The sequence below is a fragment of the Chaetomium strumarium genome (assembly GCF_033439665.1).
Source record: "Chaetomium strumarium strain CBS 333.67 chromosome Unknown B0T15scaffold_3, whole genome shotgun sequence".
NCBI classification, from domain to species: domain Eukaryota; kingdom Fungi; phylum Ascomycota; class Sordariomycetes; order Sordariales; family Chaetomiaceae; genus Chaetomium; species Chaetomium strumarium.
The window spans coordinates 1,415,734-1,440,926 of record NW_026944431.1 but is presented as its reverse complement, the minus strand read 5'-3'; the positions used below and the strand labels follow the sequence as shown (position 1 = coordinate 1,440,926).

Below are 25,193 nucleotides of genomic sequence, written 5' to 3'. Positions count from 1 at the left end.
TGGTTACATCTTGTTACCTAAGGTAGGTATTTTTACCTGCGGGCAGGCTTATCCTGGTTAGGATATTAAGTCTACATTTTGGACTTGCAAACTGGCTCGTGTGTCTCATGCCACCTACAGATTCCGACAGTGCCAAAACGACTCGGTGTTTTCCGGTCATACTTGGTTGATGACGGGACTCGTACTGGTCATTGGTGGGTCACAAATTACAATCCCTCCAGAACTTGGCTCTACCTTCTTCACCTACCTAGCCTCTACTAAGCTCCGAGTCAGTTCATCAGGTCTCCGCCAGACGCTCATACGCCACCGAGCTTCTTGGTCGCACCACTTTCTGACAACGACAGAGATTACATTGAACAAACAGACGAGCTCCAGCGAGTCCACCATGTCCAACTATATCCCCGCCCGTCGACAACAGAGCAACCCAACATGATGGAACCGAGCTTGGCCATCAATGACAGCACAGCCCGCCGCTTCTTGTCGCTCGCTGTCATCAAGGTCAGGAGGGGCTTCCTAATCTGTCGGGCCGCGATTGCGATGGATCGCCACATCCTGGATCGGTACCCCAAGTACATACGCATCTCTAAACATCTCTTCCTCAAAACCGGGCGGGATGTCCATCTCACCGAAGCCGCCACGCTCAGGTTTGTCGCTGAGAAGACGTCGATTCCAGTCCCACGTGTGCATTGCGCGTTTGCCCACGACAATCGAGGCATCATCGTGATGGAAAGAGTCCCGGGCGTCACGCTCGCACGCGCCTGGAAGTCCCTGTCTGCCGCGGACCGGGACGCCATTTTCGAGCAACTTCGGTCCATGATAAACGAACTACGATCGCTGCCTCCGGGCCCCGGTGTCGGAATTGAAAGTTGCGTGGGCGGCTCCTTGACGGATCCGCGCCTAGAACGGGCCAACCCCAGGTTCGGGCCGTTCAAGACGACGCAAGAGTTCCACCTGTGGCTTCACTATGACCTTTGAGTAGAGAACCGCCGAGACGAGGACTACAAGGTACAAGACGCGGGGGAGCGGGAGGCCATCAAGGAAATGTTCGCAAAACAGGGTGGACCACGGCCGCCGCCGGTTTTCACGCACGGGGATCTAAACCCAACATCATGGTCCAAGGCAACCGCGTCACGGGCATAATCGATTGGGAGTGTGCTGGATGGTACCCTTGCTATTGGTAGTACACCTCGGAATGGTACTCGAGTCAGATGCGGGGTGTGTGGCAAGACGCCCTCACCAAATTTCTGGGTCCTTACTTATCCCGAAGAGCTGAAGATGGAGATCTCGCGTCAGAGGTATTTCTGGTGAGGTTGAGAGCCATTATATTATTTTATCATTTGATCATGATCATCACCTCGCTCTTCTCTGATAGTCGTCTGTTCTGATAAATTATAGTGTCCGCTTTGCCAATCGCCACCCCTCCTCGCCCTGTACCAGGGTAAACATACCATAACTTTCTCCTCCCCCCTTTTCCCCCTTTTTCCTCCTTTCCCCCCTTTTCCCTTTTTTTTATATTTTTCCTTTTTTCTTTTTGCTCTTCTTGTTTTTGTCCTTTTTTTCTTTTTCTTTAGTTATTCTTTCTTTTTTTCTTTCTTTGTTTTTCAAACATCAAACAAAAACAACCCCGGCCGCACCCCGGACACATCCCAACAATTCCGCTGCGGAACGGTAGGCTGCCTGCCGTCGAAGACCTCAACCGGGAACACCCACATACCCACGGCCGTGACGGGGACCCTCTCCATCGTCTCTAACGTCTCGGCGTCCGCCAAGTCGTCATCGAACATCATCATCATGTCGTGCTTCTTCGGCGGCACGTGCGTCGTTGTCGTCGTCCCCCCCTGAAGGAACATGTCGGTGAACGTCTTGAGCTCGCGCAGCCAGCACTGCTCTTCGAAGCGCAGGTGTCTCGCTAGCTCCTGGCGTGAGCCCTCCTCCCCTGGGCGGATGAAGTCTTGCGGTGCTAGGCTGGATGGCCACTTTTGGGTGGGGCAGATGTAGAGGCGTGGTCCGTCGTTGCTGTTGCTGTCTCTGTTGCTATTGTTAGTGTTGTTGTTGTTGTCCTTGTTCTTGCCAGCTTGGGGTGCGCCTTGGCCGTTGGTGAGGCTGAAGGCGGCTTTTAGTTCCTGCCAGCGCTGTGAGATGCAATGAGGCTCGTCATAAGCGTTGAGGGGGAGCTGGCGCAGGTCGAGCTCGACACCGGGACGAGGGTCGGTCGCGAGCCAGCGGAAGGTGCCCGTGGGGTTACCGCGCCTGCAGAGCGGGAATGTCTGGGCGAAGTGGTAGCGCCAGTTGGCTGTGGGGAACTCGCCCAGGCCTCGGGTTTGGTGGCGAAAGCCGACGACGCAGAGGACGGAGCGCAGGGTGCGGCGGAGCATGTCGGTGAAGGATGCCGCTGCCGTTGGGTGGAGGATGGCCGGGGACAGGGGCACGGCCTCCCTGCCGAAGAGGTCTAGAAGGTAATCAGAACGTAGCGCAAGGTGGGCAACGCTGTTGTTATTATGTTAGACTTGAGCCATGTAGTACTGAGTACCATTACCTAGGAATGATCAAGAGGATTGGGAGGAGAGACAGAAAGAGGACCTGAAACGAACGAACCCTTGTCCCTTGGGGTCATGGGCTTTCACATCGTGTAGAAAGTCGACGAGTACGGTGGCGACCCGCGGGTAATAGCCTTCGTAGTCGTCCGGGAAGAAGTCGGGCTGTCGGGGGCCGACACATATGACGTCGTACTCGGCGTTCAAGTAGAGTATGCGTCCCTCCTTCGTCATGTGCGGTCCGGGGAAGGGCAGACGCACGTGGTAGAAGCTGAGCGCGGCCCGCCTGGCCTCGTGGTTGACCGAGAGAAGCGGACTGACAAGGGACACGGGATAATGGGAGGTGCCGCCGCTGAGACGCAATGCATAGCCGCGGCCGCTCACGATGTTGCCGAGAGAGTTGCGGCGCGTGTAGTACCGAGACTGAGAGGCATCGCCGGGATACGTGGTGGCATTCTCGTTGGCTGGGGAGTGGATGTCCAGCTCAATCATGCGGTGTTGTTGGAGTCCCAGCAGCCAGATGTGGAGGCGCAACTCGATGGGGAGGCGGGAAAAGGGGGCCCATGTAGCTGCGTCAGTCTTGCCGTTGCCCGGCGATGTGGATGCCCAACGAGTAGTAAAAACATCATTGTAAAGTAAGGGTGTCAAAGTTGTCACATTGGTTCCCTCGGTCGATATGGAAAAGTCAGGGAGGTCCATTATCGAATGCGGTGCTCGAGGGTGATGCCTGGTAGGCTGTAGCAGCGATAGGAGGCTGACGAGGCGACGATGTGGAGGGGAGGTCAGCGTGGCCGCTTTTTGTAGCTGTGCCTCCTGCGCCGGCTTGGCGCATTGTGCATGACTAGCCCCGTCGTCACCTCACGTAGTCTGTGGACCAGCATTATAACTTCACTTGATGATCAGACGGTCTGGCCCAAAGAGAGGCCCTACGTAGCTCAACACGCCACGCGGCACATGAAGGATCGGGCTGCGACTGTTGGAAAATCTGTACTCATCTGCCATATGTGCATTGTGCCCAGGGAAACCCGCGAGTGGCCGTCGAGTTGCCAGGACCTCAGCGATACAATCACACGCGTGATTTACATACAACTCGAAGTCTCTTGACGGTTCCCAAGGGAAAGTTTAGAAGTATGCAGTTACATGCTGACCAATGCAGGAAATAACTTGAAGTCTCCGTCAGGGCCGAGCAGCAACATTCGGCCCCCACCCTCCTAAATCCTAATAAAGAACCTGGAAGGGTAGCACAAGTAAGGTAGCTCATACAAAGTGCTTACATCTGACAACGACCCAGCGGGCAACAGGTAAATGTTCAATCTTGACGTATCATGTCCCTAGCACTAGGACTGGTTTCTGCATGACTGACTACCTATGAAAGTGCTCAGTTTCGCAGCCTTGCCCCTTTTCACAAAGAAGCAGCCAGGGGACGACGCGTTGGTCTGTAATTCTCTAAGTTTTAATTCTTGCTGAGTACCTAGCTGTTATTCTTTGGGGCGCTTGGAGGCAGAATCGCCCAACCCTTTCACTCCTTGGGGTCCAAATCCAATTCCTTCACCAGCATGGAACTGCGGAAGCACGGGACATGTGTGTCACCGTAACAGTGCGTGTGCGGCGGCCCAAGCAGGATCAGACTGAGGCCGCACTGGGAGGCCAGCTGTGGCTTGGAAGTTGGTACTTGGTACTGATATGATGCAAGTCGGACGGCCACTCTCCTGGCTCATGGCCTCAGTCAGTTACCAGTTGTGATACCTTGGATAGGTACTGATTGCTCCCAAAAATAGGTAACTCTGAACCTCGTCTCGACTGTGCACATCAGTTTTGTCTTGTTCCAAGCCGGCGCATGCTTACAACAACGGAACTTCTGTCTTACGCGCCATGACCTATGATTGCTAATTTGCTCTGAGGATGGGCGGTCCCGGCAGCCAGAGCTGTCGATGTGCTTTCGGCCTGTGACAACTTGAAGCAGACGACCCGCCAGCGCTGTCCTTGGCTAGGACACTCGCCCGAGCTTTGCTGGTTGCATGGCTAGCCAAATGGGAGGGAACGGTTGCCAAAGAGCGGCGACCTTTCCCGGTCCTCGCCTCGGGTGAGCCGAGGAGCGTGCCCCGACCCAGTCAGTCTCTTGCTACAGGCGGCGCGAAACGTCAAGGCCATGGCGTGTCACGGCTGCGTCAGACCGTTTGGAGTGGTCTATGACACTCAAGCACCATGCTGGTGTTTTGCTTTTGCAACGACCGCATCCACGCGCCCGGCCACGGGGCTCGAAGACGGGCAGGAGAAGAGATGATAATTCTGGAAGAGACTTGGTTGCGTATATATCTGGCATGTCTGGCAGGAAACGTCACGACCCAGCCCGGCTTACACACAGCCGAACACCTCCCCATTCCCGGCTTCGCTTGAGTCTTGTTGTTATACTTCTCTTTGCGTTACCAGAACCAATTCCTGCTGCTTCTCAGCCACCTACAGCTTACAAGAGCCGGTCTCTTCCCACTCCGAACGCCGTCATCGACTCCATCGCATCATGCCCACCGTCACAGTTGGCCAGGACGATTGCAAACCAGCGAAGTATGGCGAGCGGCTCGAGACCCGGGGTCTCGACACGTGCATCGGCATCGTGGCATACGGGCTGCCGTACAAGAAAGGCGGCGTCAACAAAGTCATGGCGCACTGCTCACCGGGCAACGAGGACGCCATCATCGGGAACCTGTTCGTCACGGCCGTGCGGAACTCGGGCATGACCCTCTACGGCATCTGCATGAGCTGCCCCAAGCCGGACCGCAACAACAGCGGGCCCCGTAAGATCACCGACAAGCAGATCCGGGACGCGCTCGCCGAGTCCCGGGGCATCCGCAAGAGCGACGTCACGCAGGCCATGATCGACGAACAACGACAGGCCCTGGCCCAGCGCCTCACCGAGGCCCAGGACCGCGCCGAAGGCCACTGCATCGAGGCCTTTGGCATGGGTATCATGTCGCATCCGCGCAGCACGTCGCGCGCCAACCAGCCGTATCCCTACGGCTCGCTCGTCGCCACCGCGAGCCCCGGCGGCGAGGTCGAGGCCGACGGCCACAAGATGGCCGACATCCCGGACTGGACCGAGCCCGTCGCTGCCCCAGCCCCGGATCCGAATGTGCAATATTACGGCGGTGGCGGCGGCGGCAGCAGCAGTGGCCAGTACTACCAGGACCAGTACTACGCCTCGGGCTCGTCCGCCGCCTACTACGGCAGCGGCAGCGGCAGTGGCAGTGGCGGCGGAGGCCACGCCACCTATGCGATGCGGCCCAAGGGCGGCGCCGACTATGGCGCCAGCTACTCCACCAGGCCGTCGTCGGGCAGCGCCAGGCATGTCGAGACATCCCACCACTCCAGCTCCCGAAGGGCCGACACGGGCCACTCAGAGTCGCGGAGGGAAGGGAAGCGAGACCCCCGTGACGGCTACGGCCCTTCTTCGTCTTCCACCGTTCCTTCCTCGAGGATTACTAGTAGTAACGCTGCCGCCGCCGGCTATGGTTCTAGGAGCGGCCGGCCGACTACCAGTACTACTACCAGTAGTACCGCTGCCACGTCCCGCAGGGATGATGTTGCGTACCGCGGCTCGGCGAATAAAGCTGCCAGTGGCTCTGCGCGCCAAGTCAGTAGCAGTGGTCAGAAGGTTTCGACCAAGAGGTATTAGACACTACTAGTACTTAGTATTGGTATTGTCGGGGCCGGAACATGGGGGTTGTGTGATCTTACTCTAGTGCCTGGTACTTTCACTTATACCTTGACGTGCGGGCAGCTTCCCTACTCGTCAGTTCATAGGTGGATGACTATTGTTAGCTATTGCCTTACCTAGGGGTAGCGAAGATCTGGGGGGGTCGATTGGGGGAGTTGGATGTTATTGCGGGACGGCGCTGGTTCGTTGTTCTCCGGAGTTTGGGGTCTGGTCTAGGTTGCTGTATACCTAGGTTGGGAGCGGCCGCTGCTAGTCAGGGGTTGGTTAATCAGGTATAGAGTAGGTAGTATATAGGAGCTGCCCCGGCTGGTCAGGGGCTACCCGTCCAAATAGACAACGTTGACCGTACGGCCGTCCTCGACCACACGAGCTAAGATACCTCTGATACAGGGAAAAGGGGTCGCATGTCAGGAATGCCCATAAAAGCTCAAAAGTAAGGCAGTCCATTCCTAATGTGTAAAGTCAAGTTCGGCGGCTATAATAGCAAATCCTATATTCAATCTACAATATAGAAAAAACAAAGTTGGAAGCTGAACAAAACCACACAATCAAGAGGGAGGTGTAAATAGTTGGGATAAGAAAAGAAGTATAACGTACATTATCAGCGAGCGGGACATATCAGCGAGCGGGACACTCTCCACTACTCTATAACAACTACTCTCAATTGCAATGCAACAACACTAAGAACCAACTACAATTACATCAGAAACAGATGAATCAGACCCTTCTGCACCCTCCTGGCAAGTGCGGGCATTATGACCAGGCTTGCCGCATACACCACAGCACCGAACCTTCGTACGACCCCCCCCCAGCACCACTACCATCCAGCTGTGTTTCTTGCATTGCCTCCCCACCTATAGCCCCCTGGCTTACCACCTCCTGTGCCTCCTGCACAGTAAGTGATCCTCCAAGCCGCACACGTGTTTTTTTGGCTCTCCGGCGCTTGCTTAGCGTCTCGTTAGCCTTACGGAGCGAAGATACCTCTGCCTGAAGGAGGGCCACCTGGTGCATTATAGCCATCGTACCTTCGGTAAGCTGGTCTACAGCAGCCAACATTAAAGTCGGGGAGCTATTTTGATGGTTGGCAATACGAGTCTTAATAAGCGTTGACTGTGACTTGGCTTCTCGAGGGTTGTATGGTGTCTGGAAGACCTAAGATTGTATAGTGCCCGGCTGTGAGGTTGGGGGTGTTGGTATACGAAGCTTGATATCTAGCTTCGAAAGCACCCTCTCTAGATTGTACGGTATAAGGCTAGCCCCTGTAAAACCACCCTATATATTCCTCTTGGTAATAGAGGCAAAGAAGGCCGTGCGAAAGGCATAAAGGAACTCGAGCTTGCTTATATAGTTGATATACGCGCGTATTAAGTCCTCGATCTGGCGACCGTACGCCTGCTTTAACGGCCTAAAGCAGCCAACATCAAGTGGCTGGAGGATATAGGAGGAATATAGAGGTATGCAGAGCGTGATAATGTTATTCTACTGGCAGTAGAGCTCAAACTCAGTTGAGTAATGGCTTTCGTAGCCATTGAGGATCAACAACCAGTATTTGCCCTTTGTCCAAGGCACTATATAGTAGTCGAAGTGCTTGATCCAATCAAGGCCTACTATATTGGTAGTCCAGCTATTGTCGGTGGTTGCAATACGCCAGTCGGCTAGGAGGTTGCACTCGGTATACTAGTTGGCAAGGTAGTACTATGCCGCTAAGATAATGAACGGAGGGATAGCCCAGCCAAGGGCATTAACACCTTGGATCACCGTCGCCCATTCACGGTTGCCAGGCTAGGCTAGCTTCGCCTTACCATAGCCATCCGAGGTTATAACCACCATGCCCGGGAAGATAATACCTATTATAAACCTAGTCTCGTCGAAGTTATAGATATCGTCATCTACAATACCGTACTTGGCCTTAATATTCCGTACAAGGGCAAACCACTCGCCAATGACCTTCGGATCCTCGTACTTTGCCCTTTGGTAATCGTATCTTCGCGAATAATACGTACGGAGCTCTGGCTGGCGTTTCACAAACCGATGCGCCTAGAGCTTACCGACAGGGGGCGCGTCGCGTACGCATAGCAGTTGGTTGGCCATATCTTCTACACCACATAGTCTTGGCGGAAAAGCTCGCATAGATAGCTCAATAATATATTGAACAATAGCCTCCTCTTCAGATTAGGTAAGCTTCTTCGAATTGGCTGGAAGATCGCATCGTATAGGCCGGCCGGTACGTCGGTAGCCGAGGGTTGAAACTGGCACGTTATAGAGCTTGGCCGCGGCTCGAAGGCTTAGTTCTATATCATTTTCAAGAGCTTTGAGGGCCAAGGTTACCCTAGCTTCCTTTGAAGTAGAAGACATCTTTAGTTGTAGGAAAAACGCGTTGTTAGAGGTAGATGAGGAAGGACGCGTTGTGCCAAGAACTTAGTGTCCCGCTCGCTGATATGTCCCGCTCGCTGATATGTCCCGCTCGCTGATATGTCCCGCTCGCTGATATGTCCCGCTCGCTGATATGTCCCGCTCGCTGATATGTCCCGCTCGCTGATATGTCCCGCTCGCTGATATGTCCCGCTCGCTGATAATGTACGTTATGTATACTATACTGGTTGGTCACTTGCACTTCGAATCTTTTGTTTAGTGCCGACTAGACAGATTGGATCTGGCCCATCCAGTATGGCTGGTGAGCGAATACCAACACTGGAGAGACTAGCTCAAGTCCAACTGGCGGTGCATTAGTAGTGGTCACCTTGAAAGGACATAGATGAGGATAGCATTATTAACATCGGTGTTCCTTCCGTCGCAAGCTTGTTGTCAAGAGCAAGACTTACAATCACGTATCGTTCGAGGCTCTGGCAAGTGAGGTCAGCAGCTATCTCACGGCAGCCAAGGTGCAAAACCATATCGCGGACCTGTTCAAGAAGGGCGAGGAAAAGTACGAAGACTGGTCGATTATCGATGAGCTGTCGATCACGTCTAATTCAGTACTAAACCGAAGGTCAAGCGCGTTCAGGCTCTAGGACATGGTGGACAGTTAACAACAATACCGGTAGAGGTGGATGAAAAGAGTTGCAACCCCTGTTTAACCTCAGGGAAATCAGAGCGAGCGAAAATAAGCAGACAACGGTATGGTTGGGCCCTTCGGAGAGGATCAAAAGCAGTCGAATTTCCGTAGGGTAGATCGTGATTCGTGACTCGCTCTTCTATGCTATAAAAGATTCAAGGAACCAGGTGCTCTAGGGCATATATATATACATCCATGATGCTGACTGACCAGTCGTTTTGCTGGCAAGGAACTTAGCCATCATGTTGGGTCAGTACTCGCTAGGTCTCCTAAATCGACCACTAGCTCCCCGCTAGGGCGCCGCCCTGGCGCGGAGTTGGGAGCCGGGCGACCAGCAGCCCGAGTCGTGCTGCCGCAATGCGGACTACGGTCTACGGTCTAACTAGGTGGGCAGTAACAGTTTCCAATGAGCATACTGAAACCAACGCGATTGTGCCGACGGCGCAACGCTCTTGAGAATCTTGTAATGCTGAATCTGGGCTTGAGGGCCAACTGTAATAGACTATATCTTCTGACCATCGACACTTGGGCGATGGGCCGATGGCTGCCCGGTGACCGCTCGGCGTAGTCGGCAGACTCGGCACTCAGTCTCTAAGCCTCCAAGGCCGGGGCGGCCGGCGCTATCTATGGCTGCATGCATGAAAGTCTCGAGTGTCTCAGAGCACCAACGAGACCCAAAATAGCTATTTTTGGTGTCATATGCCCTCAAGGAAAGGTCTGTCTCTGCTTGTCTGCGGCGACGATATATGGGGTTTGTTGTTGCAGACCGTAATTGGCCTACCTCGACCGCTACGCCTTCCTGCTACGGAAGACGAGAAGCACATTTCTAAGGTAATCGAAAAGTGGTCTATGCACCAGTGCGCACACCCCTCTGTGCCTGAATTGAATGCTCGGTATGTGCAAGGTGCAGTGGGCTAGCCATAATAGGCTTAGTACCCAAACCCTTTGTGCCCGGGATTGCATATCTTCTACAACACCACAGCCGTCCTCTTCTTTCTTCTTCAACATACGCTACAACATTCGTAGTAGGTAATCCCAACAGCCATTTCAATTAATACCGTCAATCATACTATATATAGCATCGCAATGGCTCCTGTAGTTCAATCTTAAATGCATCGCAACGGCTCTTATAGTTCAATCGTAAATGCATCGCAACGGCTCCCATAGTTCAATTGTAATGGCTCCTATAGTTCAATTGTAAATGCATTGCAACGGCTCCCACAGTTCAATCGTAATAATGGGTGTGGCTGACGCAGTGGTAATGGTTATAACGGAGGTTTAGCATATAAGCAGTATGTAGCCAGGGTGCAATGTGCCATGGTTGGTGTGAGCCTATATACTGATTTTGAATATCTTACAAATGTGCTTCTCGTCTTCCGTACCTGCCGCAGTCTGCAGATGCCGAGTGGGTCGCACAGCGCTTAATTACAGTACATGTAGCTAATGGACTTATGGATGGTTCCGTGTGTTTGCACCAACTTCCGTGCTACGACCCACTCACTGCTGCATACTTAACTCGAGCCCAAGGGAGATAAAGCGAGCATACTTGCAAGTTTTTAATTCGTGGTTTGGCTGATCTTGCATAGAACGAGAGAAGTTAGCTTCTGGCAATGGCCGAATTCGACGATACTGATCGAAACTCTGAACATGCCGCTGCCGCGACATTTCGCTGTGTGGATGGTATGTACTCTCCCAAGCTGAGGTGGGGCAAAGATCAACTGCTGCAGTGCTGACGAGTGCGGACGCTAGATATACTAGATGATCCTCCATTGACCTACGAGCAATGGAAGCTGAGGGAAAAGATAAGAATGGTTGAAGCGATCAACTCGGGTCGCTTGCCTCTGTACGACGAACCGGAATTGCCCCCGTCCTCAACAGAGACCACCGTCCCGACTGAGCAGCCACAGGGCGAGGACCAGGACTTCGAGCCCTATACGTTCTTCGTCTACGGGACGTTGATGGATCCGGAAGTGCTGACGGCAGTGGCTGGTCTGGACGGCGAGCCCCAGCTGCAGGACGCCTGGATTGAGGGCTTCGCGATGAAGATGTGGAACGGCATTTACCCCGTCCTCGTGCCCAGCGACAGCGCCCATGCCCTCATTAAAGGCAAAGTGTGGCAGGCTACCACTGTACTGCAGTGCCTGCGACTTCAGCGGTACGAAACGTCGGCGTACGAGCCCGTCGACTGCCTGGTTCACATTGGCGACAATACGCCGATCAAGGGCTTAGTCTTCCAATGGGCGAAAGAACCGACCAGCAGTGAGCTCATGGAGGGGACCTTTGACCTGGAACACTGGCAAAAGACTCACAAACGCCCCATGTGGTGATGGATAGGGTACTAGAACGGGATAAAGACCCGGGGTGCGCGGTTTACGCATGGCATTATTGTTGTTGGATGTATCGCTTGCATTTCGTCCGGCTGGAAACGGCTGACTCTGCTGCCAGACCTAAGCGGGATGGCTGGGGCCTAGGATGGGGGAGCAATAGACGGTTTTCGGAGCGCCTCAAACTTTCAGACATAGAGTGACGTAAAGAGCGTTTCCTCTCCTCGCATTTACCACCGAATACGAGTGTGGGCAGGACAGTTCGACATGCATGGTGCGGCTGTGGCTTAATAAACCTTTTAACTGATCTTTGTGTGTACTGTATAGATATTAACGATCCAAGTGTTCCCGCCCTCATTCAGAGAAGTATATTACGGGTAGAGGTGTTTGAAAGAAACATTGGGAGGCAGAGACCGCAAAGCTGCCAGAAATCTATTACAGTAGCCATAATACGGCAGTATTCGTTACCTTGGTTTTAAGGGAGTACCGTATTATACACCACGACATTGTAGCCTGTTCTGTCTTTCACAGTCCCGTAATCAGGTACTTGCCCACACATTAGCAGGACATAGACACACCACTGTAGGCAAGCTCGCCAAGGCCTCAGGCATGAAGACATGCTCATCCCGTCCTCTGACTCAGGGACTTAGTGGGTGCGGTGGAGTAAGAAGCTAATCCTCGGATGTTCCAGTTGTAACGAAACCCGGCCTGCGCATCAGTTCTTGCCTAGCTAGATGTCCCATGATGTCGAGGGAGCAATGAGCTCTAATAAACCGGCGAGGCGGCATTCTAGACGCCCAGTTTTGCAAAGGCTCAATCGCGGCGACGCCATGGATTCTGGGCTTGGGATACGGGGGCTTTCGGTGGTTCCCGAAATGTATGATATCATCATCGTGGAAAGGCAACCTGATCCGAGGCTGGCCGCTGGTCGAAGTATTGCGTACTTTAAGTCTAAGCAAATTCCCCTTAGCCAATTATTTCTATTAGGTTCTTCGTATGTTGTTATGATTCAGCCCAATCGATAACTCCATTGCGTCTTCGATCGAGCTTAGACAGCTGCGGCCAGCCCGCTATAGCAACACTGGGCAGTCGGGCAGTTGCTATTGGTTAGATCTAGGCCCAGACTGTTCGCAGACTTCGCGGTTTCCTCGTTTATGGCCTAGTACCTGCCTACTCGCTCCGATAGCCTCACCCTCCCTTCTACCTACGAAACTACCTATTCCTGGTCTTTGTAATCCCAACGTCAATCTGGGCCTGTATCTGGACAAGCATCCCGTTCAATGTTCTAAGGGATATCGATCATTCCAGGTTGCCCAGTGATTCGTTCTCCTAGAATAAGTAAAATCCTCGCAGCCTTAACCGACCGATCTCATCTCCTGTTTCCTGTTTTCCTCCCCCTCTTTATTCCCAGCTTGGTCGGTTAACATCAACGACTCTTTAAGACGCCAAACAGTTAGTATATCCTTTCCATCACATTATTATAGGTTACTGGTCAAAACTTAGAAAGGTCAAGACCAGCTTATACCGAATCCTACGCCTAGTGTAGTAGTAGACTATTGGGCGGTCGGTCAATTGGCAGAAGGTTCCATACGGATCCCTATAACTTCCCTCCGCGCCAAACCTCAAGAAGTCGGCTTATAACTGGCGAACCATGACTAAATCATTGAAGCGGCGCATCTCAGGCCTGGATGACCCATTCCAATTCTACGATCCCCAGTAGGCCAAGCAGCAGCGTATGACCGTGGACCGTTATTCAGGTATATAGCTCTGTTTGGCTACGCCGCATCCCACGCAAGTCTGTTTTCTAACCATCATCGTCATTAGAATTGTCGCCTGCAACTATGGAAGATACCCACCCAAGCCACACGGCATCAGCAGCCAACTGTCTTGGTAAGTGTTGAGTTCACAATACCATCTCGATGACTCCAAATGTAGAGCGCTGGGGCTGGCTTTCTTACTATACTATAGACTTCCCTCCAGATGAGCCAGAGAGCCTAGCCGGACTTGAGCTTGATAAGCTCGCAAAGTACCGGCAGAGCCTGCGGTCCCTTCGATACATCAACTGCAGTGCCACCATTAAAGTTACAGATACTGAGGTCGTCCAGCGCACAAAGAGGATGCTAGGTAACTCGAAATCTCGTATATCTATTCTGCTCCTGTCGCTCGAGTAATCGGCACTGACGGAACCAGTCTTCTATCCCTATCTCCAATGTCCCAAGTACAAGGGGTGGTTATATGTTGGAGGAGACAAGTACTATGCCGCTGCCAACATTTCTGCAGTAGACCATATGGCGTCAGGGGATAGGCAGAGACTTAACTGGTGCTGCGATAAAGGGCGTTTATTTCTTATATTCTCCCTGTTGTATGGCTTCTCGGCCATCCCTTAGCCTCCGCCCGTCAAGAGGAACCTACTGCCTAGGCCATAGCCATCGAGCGCGATCGCATAGTCTGAATAGGCTGAGGTAGAGCCGTCAGTATTTTCCAAGGGTACTGGATACGGCGGTCCCCAACATCCTTATAATACATATCGTCCTCTGCCAGATCAGCAGCCCCAAAAGGCACAAGTCCGGCAAGGAGGCACTGGCGACGTTACACCGACGCTCATAGAGCAGTATTTCCTTGTGCTGTCGTCCCTTCTGCCCTCCCCCACGAGGGTAGGAGCCACCGACTTTGACTGCCGGGCCCAGCCGGCTATTCGGGATATGACCCGGCGGAGTCCGATGTTGCACCATGCCTCGGAGCTCCTCCGGTCGACGAACATTCAAGATATCAGCATCCGGCCGGGTCCCACTACCGCCGTGCTAAGCTTCATTGACACTATAGGAAGAAATGTCGATTTCGCTCCGCTTCTCCTCGGTGAAACTATAGTCTTCCCCCCTGAGGACCAGCTGGTGCGAATCGTCCTTGGGAATACCGAACCGCAGGGCACTCCTATAAGGATGGTTTACGAAAGCGCACAATCTATGGCTGGAATTATATAAGAGTTGGGGGCCCTATGTCGCGAATTCCTGGAAGGGACCAACCGATGCGCTAAAGCAATCAAAGGCCAACCCACACAGCAAGGGAGTCGGAAGCCCTGGCGACCCAGGTAGCGGTGGCGCAGCAGATATCCCGTCTAGCAGACGACATGGCATCGCGCCGGGTCCAAGTAAAGAACGCGGTAAACGCAAAGACCACGCAAGCACACCTCACCACGGCGCCCCGTGAGAGTGCCATAGCGCTTCGCAAATGGCATCGCGAGAATTGCGTTAAGGAGCTTTATGACCGCGTTATTCTCGAGGGTCACGCCTTCAAGGACATGGCAGTAAGCATGACAAAATCAACGCCCTTGGTCGGCCGGATGAGAAAGCTCCTTGGCCAGATCTCATCTTTAAGCACCGATCTGCCTAAAGGCATCTATGTTCGGCATAGGGAAAGCCGTCTGGATGTGCTAAAGGTCTTGATCATTGGACCAGCAGACACGCCGTATGAAAACGGCCTGTTTGAATTTGACATGTTTTGCGGACTCGAGTTCCCGAACCGGCCTCCCAAGATGTTGTTCCGGACAACGGGAGGCGGACAGGCTCGTTTCAACCCGAACCTGTATCACGACGGACAGAGTAAGTATATCCATGGCTTGGACTTATCCAAGTGCCTTGATGAGACAGGTCGATCGTGTTTAACTGATCAAATTCGTAATCTGCCTCTCTTTACTCGGAACCTGGTCGGGCTACCCTTAGGAGCCCGGTCGTACAACGATTCTACAAATCCTAGTCTCGATTCAAGGTATGCGAAGCCATGCAGATTCCCCCCCCCTAGTGTTGTCTGTCAAAGCTGCTAAGCATCATCTGAAGCGATGATCTTCAATTGTGAGCCCTATTACAATGAGCCAGGGTACGAACACGCCCGGGACGATGGTCGCTCGAAGTCCTACAACACATCTATCACAGGACTGACTCTTCGCTATGCTCTTCTTCCCTGGCTAACTCAACGCTTGGCCAACAAACAAAAGCGCTCAGAATCCGATATCTCAACTCCTTCGGGCTCCCGTTCGACGCCACATGTCCAATCGCCGCAATCGGCGAAGCTCGACCCATCAGCACCCTCATTCACTAGTCATTCCCAGGATGTGGACGAAGACGCGGCGTCGTCGGGAGTGAACACGGTGCTTGCTCCTCAGCCGGGCAAGATTCACCACCAACACAAATCCCCAAAGACCCTTACTTGAATCCCGGCCCCTCAGCACCCGGCTCGTTCAACCTTCACCAAAACATTATCGAACCTGCCTCGTCATTCACGGTACACCTGGAGCCGCCTCCTCCGCCGGCCACCATTTCCCCTCAAGATCCTCTGTCGGACATTCCGTCGTTCCTTCCCCCTCAAGATCCTTTGTCGGACATTCCGTCGTTCCTGGCAGGATCGGCGAACATAATGCCGATGCCGCCGGGTCGCGCAAGAGCGAACGAGGCACCTCCGGCCCCTCCCAAAGATGATGATCCCATCTGGGGTGAAATCATCCGCAGACACTTCGAGTAGAATTCGAGGGCGGATAATAGAGAAAGCAAGCCAGTGGGAGAAGCTTGCTTCCAACATACGTAGAGACTCCGCGTTCGAAACGCAGGTCGCCGCCGTTGCTGGTCACCGCATTGAGCTCGAGAAACAACTCAAAGCGCATGGGTTTCTAAGCTAGGAACTGGAAGACTTCTAGTATCGAGGCCTTCTCCATTGATCAGGAGGGAGCTTCTGGTGGCTGGAGAGGCCCCTTTTGATATCGAGGGATCCGATGTCAGCCGAAGAGTCTATGGTGGCATGAGACTTCCGGACTGCTGGGGTCATTAGGAACGTTATGGGATTCATCGGGGCGGTGTATGCCCAGGCCTTCCACCGGGTCAGCTGCCGTACCAACCACAGTCTACTCTGGAACCCAAACGCCAAGCCAAGAATCTCGGGCTTTCCATCGCTGCGGTGGTTATGAAACCCAGCTATGGAAAGCAGCGACATATCCATACAAGCTTTGTTGTTATTTCGATTCCTATTCTGTTGCACCGTCACTTGCTGTTGACACATAGATTGACGACGTTGTGTCGATATTACCAGATCTGAATCTGCTTTGACCCCTATGGCAGCAGCGAGGAAGTATGGGGACGCGGGATCGGCTTTCCATATACATGTGGGGCGCAGCATGAGTTGACGTGAGATGTTAAGTTCGTTTAAGACTTGCTCTTGTTGGGTACTTGGAATCAACCTTGACTAGGTAGTAGATACCTTCTGTTGACTAGGCTGGCTGGTTTGCTGATACCAATAAAGACTTAACAAGTAAACGCTCTAATTCACCCCACGCGTATTACTACTAGCCCAGACTTGCTTTTCCTCCCAACGCTATGCTCTGGAAAATGCAACAGGCCGACCGCCAAACATAGCTCCTTCCGCCCCCAAAACGCCGGTTATGCTAAGTGACACCATCGGTCATATAAGACATCGCTTGGCCAGCTTCCGTAGTGTACCTAACCGTGCGGAGCCTTGCTATTCACAGAGGCGGCCCGAAAGGGTCGTCCAGCGCTTTCCCTACCTTTCTTCTCTTAGGATCCCGTAGCAGGGGCCCTCCAAAGACCGCTTCGTCGTCCTCCATCGCACCCCCGCCGGTCCCGTCCTCGGCATCCCCGTTTTCAGAGTCAGCTTTCTTACTTGCCTGCTCGCGGCGAGCGCGCTATAGCTCGACGAGATTCTACCGATCCGGGTCGTGACACTTGTTAAGTTTCTTCCTGAGGGGTGTGATTTGGGCTTTTCTTACGGCTTTCTGCGCTTGGTTAGTTTCACAACGAGGATTGGCCGGGCGGAAAGGGAACGGAGAGGAGAGAGAGCGGGATAGAAATGGAGATAGGCATACATTTGTCCAGTGCTCCCTCTGCTCGGGAAGCTCTTTGGAGAGCATGTCCCTATACGCCTCGATCGTGCCGAGCACCTTATCTCGGATGTAAGAGCCGATTATCTAGGCCTTATCTTTGCTATTGCTCTATAGTACAGGCTTTCCGGGAGGAGCAGGAGCGTCAGGGCCGGACAAGGCCGGGGTATCGGCACCGCTATTGTTCGCTGGCGGTACAATGTAATAGAAGATTTCTGCTATTAAGCGCTCTGTGAGACCGTGGTTCGTAAAGGATAGGGCGGCCAGCATAATTTGGCTGGGCGTATAGTGGAAGTACGCGTCGGTTATAAGCGGGCTGAAGCGGAGGATCTCGCGGGCGCGGTGCTCGGCAGCGGCGAGGCGGGCGGGCTAAAAGACGGGAGGTCAGTGGGCGTCACGGAAGACTTGCGTCGGGGAGATTGCGGCTTGCCTCGATATCGGGCAATGCACTGAGCTCTATGATAGCGCCTCTGAGTGCTCGGAAAGGATACTTGACGTCGATTGCAAACTATAGACCTTGGCAAAGCAGGAACTCTCCCACAATGATCTCTTCTGGGTTTTCTCTACCGAAAGTCTTGACGTACATGATAAGCGAGTGACCCAGACAAGCGAGTGACCCAGACAAGCGAGTGACCCAGACAAGCGAGTGACCCAGACAAGCGAGTGACCCAGACAAGCGAGTGACCCAGACAAGCGAGTGACCCAGACAAGCGAGTGACCCAGACAAGCGAGTGACCCACTTCCTATACGACGTGACATCTTTGCACTCAACAACAATATTCCCTCTACCATCCAAAATGCCCTCTACTTCAAAAGAAGACCAGATAATATTAGCTCTCCAAGCTCTTCAAAACGATAAGAATCTAAACGAACGAGCCGTAGCTAAGATCTATAGAGTCAACTATAGGACCCTAGAGCGCCAACGCGCTAGCAAGCCTATACGATATAATCTTCCAGCTAACTTACGCAAGCTTATAGATCTAAAAGAGAAGGTAATAGTTCAATATATCAATAAGTGTGACGGTGGAACCCACCTTACTATGGCACAGGCTATTTGATTGGTCAACCTAGTTAGTGCCTACCTTCCACATCTGGGCACATGCCCCACATCCTATATTTTAGACTTCTTTGCACCTTGCAGTCTTCGAGGATTCCTTTCCTCCTGCAAGTTCAATAGTCTTGCAATGCAGTCAGTTGCCCACTAGAGCCTTGAGCCTAGCCTGTAACGACAGTCACCGTGATAATAAGCTATCTACATATATATTCCCGCCTAGGTTATATAGTATGGAAGATATAGCTAACCAACTACTACGCGAATATAACGCGCCCCCTATTAGTAAACGCTAGGCTTATAACTTCGTCAAATACTGGCTAGAGCTCTATATATAATATATATATAGAGACAACTACTAGAGAGCTAGATATAAAGATCAAGACATTATTCGCAAGTAGTTTAGGCTTACATAGAATATTAAGGCTAAGTATAGTATTGTAGATAATGATATCTATAACTTTGACGAGACTGGATTTATAATAGGCATTATCTTTATAGATATAGTTGTTATAACCTTAGATGGCCGGAGCAAGGCTAAGCTGGCCTAGCCTAGTAATCGCAAGTAGGCAACAGTAATCTAGAGAGTCAATGCTCTCAGCTAGCCTATCCCTCCATTCATTATCTTAGCTGCGCAATACCATCTTGCTAACTGGTATACCAATTGCAACCTCCCGGCCAACTGGCGCATTGCAATCACTGAGAACGGCTGGATTACCAACGCAGTAGACCTAGATTAGATTAAGCACTTCGATTACCTTACAGCACCCTATATAAAGGGTAAATATTGGTTGTTAATCCTCGATGGCTATAAAAGCCACCACTCAACCGAGTTCGAGCTCTACTGCCAGTAGAAGAATATTATCACGCTCTACATACCTCTATATTCCTTCTACCTCCTCTAGCCGCTCGATGTTAGCTACTTTGGGCCATTAAAGCAGGCGTACAGTCGCCAGATTGAGGACTTAATACGCTTATATATCAACTATATAAGCAAGCTCGAGTTGCTTTATATTTTTCACACGGCTTTCTTTGCCTCTATTACCAAGAGGAATATATAGGGCGGTTTTATAAGGGCTGGCCTTATGCTATACGATCCAAAGAGGGTACTTTCGAAGCTAGATATCAAGCTTCGTACACCAATGCCCCCAACCTTACGGCTAGGCACTATACAATCTTAGGTCTTCCAGATATTATATAACACCTGAGAAGCCAACTTACAGTCAAACGCTCATCAAAGCTCGCATTGCTACCTACCAAAATAGCTCTCCGGCTTTGATATTAGCTGCTGTAGACTAGCTGATAAAGAGTATAATAGCTATATGTGACAAAACCACAGGCAGTCCTACCTCTGAAAGGGTTCGCCGGTCGAAGATATCTGCTGGTCAGATTATAGGTTTCGGTGAAGCTAAAAGGTTCATAACAATGCAAGTCGCAATGTCTGCATAGTAGGTAAGGCTACTGATTGTTATTGCTTACTGAAGAACTCTCAGAGTCCTCCAGAACGAGTGACTATATACTGCCTATCCTTGGGTGCTCTTATATGCTCTATAGAGCTCTCTAGAACTTGGTGCTTTGTTGGCTCCATCGAGAGCTTCCATCCCTTCATGCTGATTGGCTTAATGCCTTGAGCTCTCGTCTACTCTCTAGAGCTCCCTAGAGCTCCTTCTCATTAGTCCTAAACGATTAGTTTGGGTACGTCCTGCGCTACCCGCCGGGTTGTCCCACCTGCAGCTGTCCTATTAGCTTAATTCGTGACACTATAATGCACCAGGTGGCTCTCCTATAGGCAGAGAATGCTTCGCTCTGCAAAGCCAACAAGGCGCTAAGCAAGCGCCGAAGAGCCAAAGGAACGCGTATATAGCTTGGAGGATTACTTGCAGTGGAAGATGCAAAGGATCTACTAGACCAAAAGGCTATGGTTGGGGAGGTAGCATAAGAAATATAGCCGGATGGTGGTAGTATAAGGGGGGCTTGTATGAAGGTTCAGTGCTGTAGTATACGCAGCAAGCCTAGTTATAATGCCCGCACTTGCTAGGAGGTTCCAGAAGCATCTGATTTAGCCGTTTCTAATATAATTATAGTTAGTTAATAGTGCTATTATTTTATAACTGAGAATAATATATATAGAGTAGTGGAGAGTGGGTCATTCGCTTGTCTAGGTCACTCGCTTATTATATATATTAGGTATATTGCATTAATCTATAGATAGTCAAAAGAATAGATTATAGATCTGGACACTAAGTTTAGATTGAAATTTTAGCAAGCACTTATAAAGCGTTTAAGTATAAAGAGCAAGCTTTCAATAGCGTACTACCTCTAAATAGATGGCTAAATAGAACAATTTAACTAGATCGTTGAACAATACCTTAGAGCGTTCATTAACTTCTAGTAGGATGATTAGGTCAACTTATTGCTAGCAGCATAACTTATATATATATATATTCTCCTACTCCGCTATGCCTAGCTATTTACAAGGCGCGCTGGACCCTCTACTGCTATGTACAAAGGAAAAACCGGACCGTTTAGGCCGGGTGAAAACCTTCATCAAAAATAATAGGAAAGATATGGTTCTAGTGATACACGCTGCTGCAAGTAAAGAAAAAGGCCTTGGGAAGGCCTTGGGCCAACGGCTAGTAGGGTGCTAGCCCAGCTAAGCCGTGGCCACGGGTGTGGTTAGCCGGGCTCTCTAGCTTCCAGTTCCTCATCGAGGTTCCGGGCGAGCCTATATTCCCCTAGCCGGCCCGAGTCCATTAGCCAACCCAGTACCTTCTTCAGAAGTCTTCGGTTCCGGTAGCCTAGGCCCTGTAGAACAAGGCTAAGGTCCCGGTGAGTGCGTATTAGTTGCCTAGGCCAAGTTCTTGGTATAGGTGGTATAGAGCACCAAATCACAAGATGCTCTACTGTCTCTCTGGCTTCCCCGCATTCGCAATAGGGGGTAGGCTGGTTACGGGCCTTTTGTTTGAAAAGGAAGTCCCGTAGGCCTATAGCCTCTGTACGAGCCTGTACTAGTAGGGAGCTCTTAGCCTTTGTAAGGCCTTGGTGTTTCTGTAGGCTCTGGTTCGTGAAGAGGACTGTTGGTAGGCCTTCGTCGGCTAGCCTAGTTGGCTGTCCTTGGACTTGGGTATTCCACCTAGCCTCCCAGGCTCTTAATAGTGCCCAGTCTTCCTGGGTCTTAGCCAATGGTGGGCCCAGGGCCTTAGCTTGGGTGTTCTATTCGGCCACTGTAGCCGAGGCCTTTTCGACATCTGTTGGCTTTTCTAGGCTCCAGGGCCGGCGCCGTAGCGACCGGAACCTCCGTTGGAGCCTGTTGCAGGCACCTTGGATGATTTCCTTTGGTCGGCGCCTCGGGGCCTCTGGGCCTAGCCCGGCCTGTAGGGTAGGCTTGTTGAGCTGGTCTTCGAACCTTGAAGTCCTTAGATTATCACTCTACAAACGTGCTACCTAAGCGTAATCGCGAAGATCCGCCTTATAGAGGTAATCTAATCAGAGAGGCAAGGCCAAACCTCTCTACCGGACCAAGCATAATAATACTAGGCCACGGGACTCCAAGGTTTGCACCTTAAGCCCTCCACAAGAGGCACAATACTTCCTCCCTCTTGGATGACCGACACGCGCGTCCGTCCTCTCCGGCCGGCTATACTACTCCTTCAGAGCCATGAGTTCCTTGTAGCGGCGACACCACACATTTGATCTCCAGCCATAGTACTCTCTAGTACGTCCTGTCGGCGGTTTCCTCCCCCATCGTACGCCTCTGGCTAAGGGAGCATACTCCCCGCCGCGTACGATATTCCCATAGGTCCCTCGCCGAGGGAATAGCTATGTCTCTCCTATGGCCTGGGTGCGAGCCAGGGCCATACCTCCGTCATCCTCCTCTCGGTCTAGTATAGCCGCCACGGCCCACCTTCCGCCAGGCGCAACCCTGACTTCCAGCTTCCCGTTGCCTTGCTAGGTCTCCCTTATAAGGCCGACCGTGTCTTGCAGCAGGCCGTCGCACGAGCTGCCATGCCGGCATAGCTTGCTCGGTCACTCTGCTACTAACCTGCCCTGATCCACCTGCCTCGCCTCCTATCCTTAGATCCAACTATAGTGTTGCAAAGGGCGAAGTGCCTCGCAAGAGGGCCCGGCCGCCCGTGTTGCCTCCCTTAACGAGCCTGTATTCCCTCTCTCTCCTGCTCTTATAGTTGGTTGTACGATCGGTCGGCGATGCCGGCTTTCGCTCCGTATCCTTGTCGCCGTACGACTAGCCCTCTATTGCGTTCGTCGTAGGCGCCCTTAGAACCGGGCAGGGCTGGGGGTACCCTATCTCTTCTTTAAAATGTCGAAAGAGTCGGGTGGTTTTCGTACCTAGTGTCCCCCTAGTCTTGCAAACTTATTGCAGGTAGATTGTCGTGGTTATCGTCAATGGTAGTTGTCGTGCGGGGTAGTGCGGGATTTTCGGTGCACTCGAAAATCCTTACTTTCTTGTCGCGAAAACCAGCAATCCGACAGCCATACGGCCGCGTAGAAGCTGCGCGTCGCTGCAACCCCTTGGAATCGAAAGAACAGATCGCAAAGGACCTAATTCCCGATTTTTGCGATGCCCGGCCGCCCGCGTGGGCGGCCCCCGATGTTTGTTCACCGGGAAGGGGCGATAAGATTATATACTAATATCTTCTATATCTTACTTCTTGAACTAGTACCTAAAAATGTATAACTTATAAAGAATATTAAAGCCAAGGATAAAGAAGAAAAATAAGATGTTAAGGAAATCCTAGACTTATAAATAGCTAATGAAAGGCTAGAGTACTTAGTTAAATAGCTGGACTTTAGACAAAAAGATAACTTATAGGAGCTAGTAGAATATCTTAGTGTCATGAACTAACCTGCAGAGGCCGGTGGGGGCCGACCTGCATGGTCAACGGGCGGTGCCCGTATCCAATCATTGCGAATCAGAAAGAACCAATGAGGACTGAGGAAATCAGGAACAATGCCAAGAACGATTGTTCCTGGGGAACAACGCCAAGGAACGTTGTTCCAGATGGAACAATGAGAACAACAATTGTTCCAAATGTTCCAAAGATCTAGGTACGGGACACCTAGAGGAGGAAGCTGTATATAGTTCTACCATTCTGCCACTCATTCAGATAGCGAGCTTCCTCAGTGAGCAATTACAAGCAATAGCCTATACCTATTGTGCAGACATCGCGACAAGCATTGTTGTGAACCTTTTGGCTTCACCGAGACCTACAGTCCGACCAGCAGTTACCTTCGACCGGCGAACCCTTTCAGAGGCAGGACTGCCTGTGGTTTCGTCACACTTAGCTATATAGAAAAATTAAAAGAATTCTACCGATAGAATCCCAATCGGCTAGGAAAAGGGAAGAACATATAAGGCTAACTATATTCTAGGTAGCAACTGCTATAACGTTATCCTATACTATAGCTAATAGTAGCAGAGATAGGATTTGAACCTATAATCTCCTAAAGCATCTATTCAGGTATAATAACTAAGCTATACCACTAAGCTATTTTATTTGTTGGGAAATAGGTAGTAAGAATTAGATTAGGAACTCTAAGTAGAGAAGAGCGACTGTAGATAGCAATGCTATAGATATAATACATACAGCAGGCGTAACTAAGACCTGCCTACTACTAGCTACGAACCCCTACTATCTTAGGAGATCAGAGGACTTCCACTACTAGAGCCGTACACGGCTAGAAATGAAGGGGTTCTCCCAATAGCACCTAGGTCTATAGGGGCATCTAGCTAGTTAAACCTAATAAGAGGATCCAGCACGAAAGGCGTTAGAATAGCAGATGTAGAGATAGCTATACGCTCCTTATATTTCTCACGCTCCTTACGCTCTAAGTCTAAGATGTCCCGAAGTTCCTAGGATACTTCCTTTCTTACTTGCTCCTCTACGGTACGTTTCTATTTATAGAGATAAAGTAGCTTTGCTAAGATCTCCTCCTTCTTATAATTAAGCTTATTCTTTTTAGAAATAAAGAAGTAGACTCATATTATTAGTACTGATAATAGAAGGCTATAAAAAGTAAGAACTTATATATTCTTAGGTCAATACCCTAAATATTATAAGATAGGCGGTTTATATAATTATAGGAGCTATAGCATTTAAAAGTGCTAGATGTCTAATAATCAAGCCTATGCTTATAGCAGTAGGAATATCTAGGTATTAGAAAGCCAGAAGATATCGCAAAATTGGCAAGATAAGACTAGCGCTAAGTACTCAAGCCGGCTTGAGTTTTTAGCTTTCGTATATGGTTAGCTAGAACTGGCGAGAATAGGAGGATATAGAAGGGAAAGGATACTTATAGCTAAGGACTATTGGTGCTATTTTAGAATGTAGGAAGAACAAGATTCGCTAAGGCGTTTACCTTAAAGAGAGGATATATTATAGTGACTGTCATCGCAGGCTAGGCTCAAAGCTCGAGTAGGCAACTAACTGCATTGCAAGAATATTGAACTTATAGGAGGAAAGGAATCCTCAAAGACTGTAAGGTACGAAGAAGTCTAAATATAGGATATAGCGCGTATGTCTAGATATAGAAAGTAGGGCACTAACCAAGTTGACTAATTATATATGCATATACTGGAAGCTGGGCATATGGCTAAGCAATAGCCTATGCCATAGT

The 25,193-nt window shown here is 51.1% G+C and overlaps 6 protein-coding genes and 1 pseudogene across 7 annotated transcripts; 4 read left to right on the top strand and 3 right to left on the bottom strand.

The window, feature by feature from the left end:
• The first annotated feature begins 131 nt into the window (after positions 1 to 131).
• B0T15DRAFT_150781 (uncharacterized protein) lies at positions 132 to 1,092 on the top strand. Its single transcript, XM_062861990.1, has 2 exons — positions 132 to 194; positions 282 to 1,092. The coding sequence occupies exon 2, from the start codon at positions 430 to 432 to the stop codon at positions 973 to 975; it is 546 nt and encodes a 181-aa protein (XP_062722496.1). The 5' UTR covers positions 132 to 194; positions 282 to 429; the 3' UTR covers positions 976 to 1,092.
• Positions 1,093 to 1,601: 509 nt separating this feature from the next.
• B0T15DRAFT_492244 (uncharacterized protein) lies at positions 1,602 to 3,233 on the bottom strand (the record flags this gene model as incomplete). The annotated part of the gene is made up of 2 exons (XM_062866849.1): positions 1,602 to 2,487; positions 2,596 to 3,233. 2 exons carry the CDS (start codon positions 3,231 to 3,233, stop codon positions 1,602 to 1,604), a joined length of 1,524 nt encoding a protein of 507 aa, XP_062722495.1.
• Positions 3,234 to 5,052: 1,819 nt separating this feature from the next.
• Positions 5,053 to 5,649, top strand: B0T15DRAFT_394683 (uncharacterized protein; the record flags this gene model as incomplete). The annotated part of the gene is made up of 1 exon (XM_062864742.1): positions 5,053 to 5,649. A coding segment is annotated over one exon (597 nt), but the record flags the coding sequence as incomplete, so codon positions are not given.
• A 5,126-nt stretch (positions 5,650 to 10,775) lies between these two features.
• B0T15DRAFT_528051 (uncharacterized protein) lies at positions 10,776 to 12,016 on the top strand. The gene is made up of 2 exons (XM_062869011.1): positions 10,776 to 10,981; positions 11,051 to 12,016. Exons 1-2 carry the CDS (start codon positions 10,912 to 10,914, stop codon positions 11,626 to 11,628), a joined length of 648 nt encoding a protein of 215 aa, XP_062722493.1. The 5' UTR covers positions 10,776 to 10,911; the 3' UTR covers positions 11,629 to 12,016.
• A 2,736-nt stretch (positions 12,017 to 14,752) lies between these two features.
• B0T15DRAFT_552669 (ubiquitin-conjugating enzyme/RWD-like protein) lies at positions 14,753 to 16,322 on the top strand (the record flags this gene model as incomplete). The annotated part of the gene is made up of 3 exons (XM_062870301.1): positions 14,753 to 15,224; positions 15,379 to 15,390; positions 15,848 to 16,322. The coding sequence occupies 3 exons, from the start codon at positions 14,753 to 14,755 to the stop codon at positions 16,138 to 16,140; spliced, it is 777 nt and encodes a 258-aa protein (XP_062722492.1). The 3' UTR covers positions 16,141 to 16,322.
• An 809-nt stretch (positions 16,323 to 17,131) lies between these two features.
• On the bottom strand, positions 17,132 to 18,616 carry B0T15DRAFT_573650 (uncharacterized protein; the record flags this gene model as incomplete). The annotated part of the gene is made up of 5 exons (XM_062870933.1): positions 17,132 to 17,293; positions 17,492 to 17,593; positions 17,627 to 17,875; positions 18,546 to 18,556; positions 18,589 to 18,616. The coding sequence occupies 5 exons, from the start codon at positions 18,614 to 18,616 to the stop codon at positions 17,132 to 17,134; spliced, it is 552 nt and encodes a 183-aa protein (XP_062722491.1).
• A 5,373-nt stretch (positions 18,617 to 23,989) lies between these two features.
• On the bottom strand, positions 23,990 to 24,066 carry B0T15DRAFT_t82 (annotated as a pseudogene). Its single transcript has one exon. The product of its transcript is annotated as a tRNA-OTHER (tRNA).
• Between the last annotated feature and the right edge of the window lie 1,127 nt (positions 24,067 to 25,193).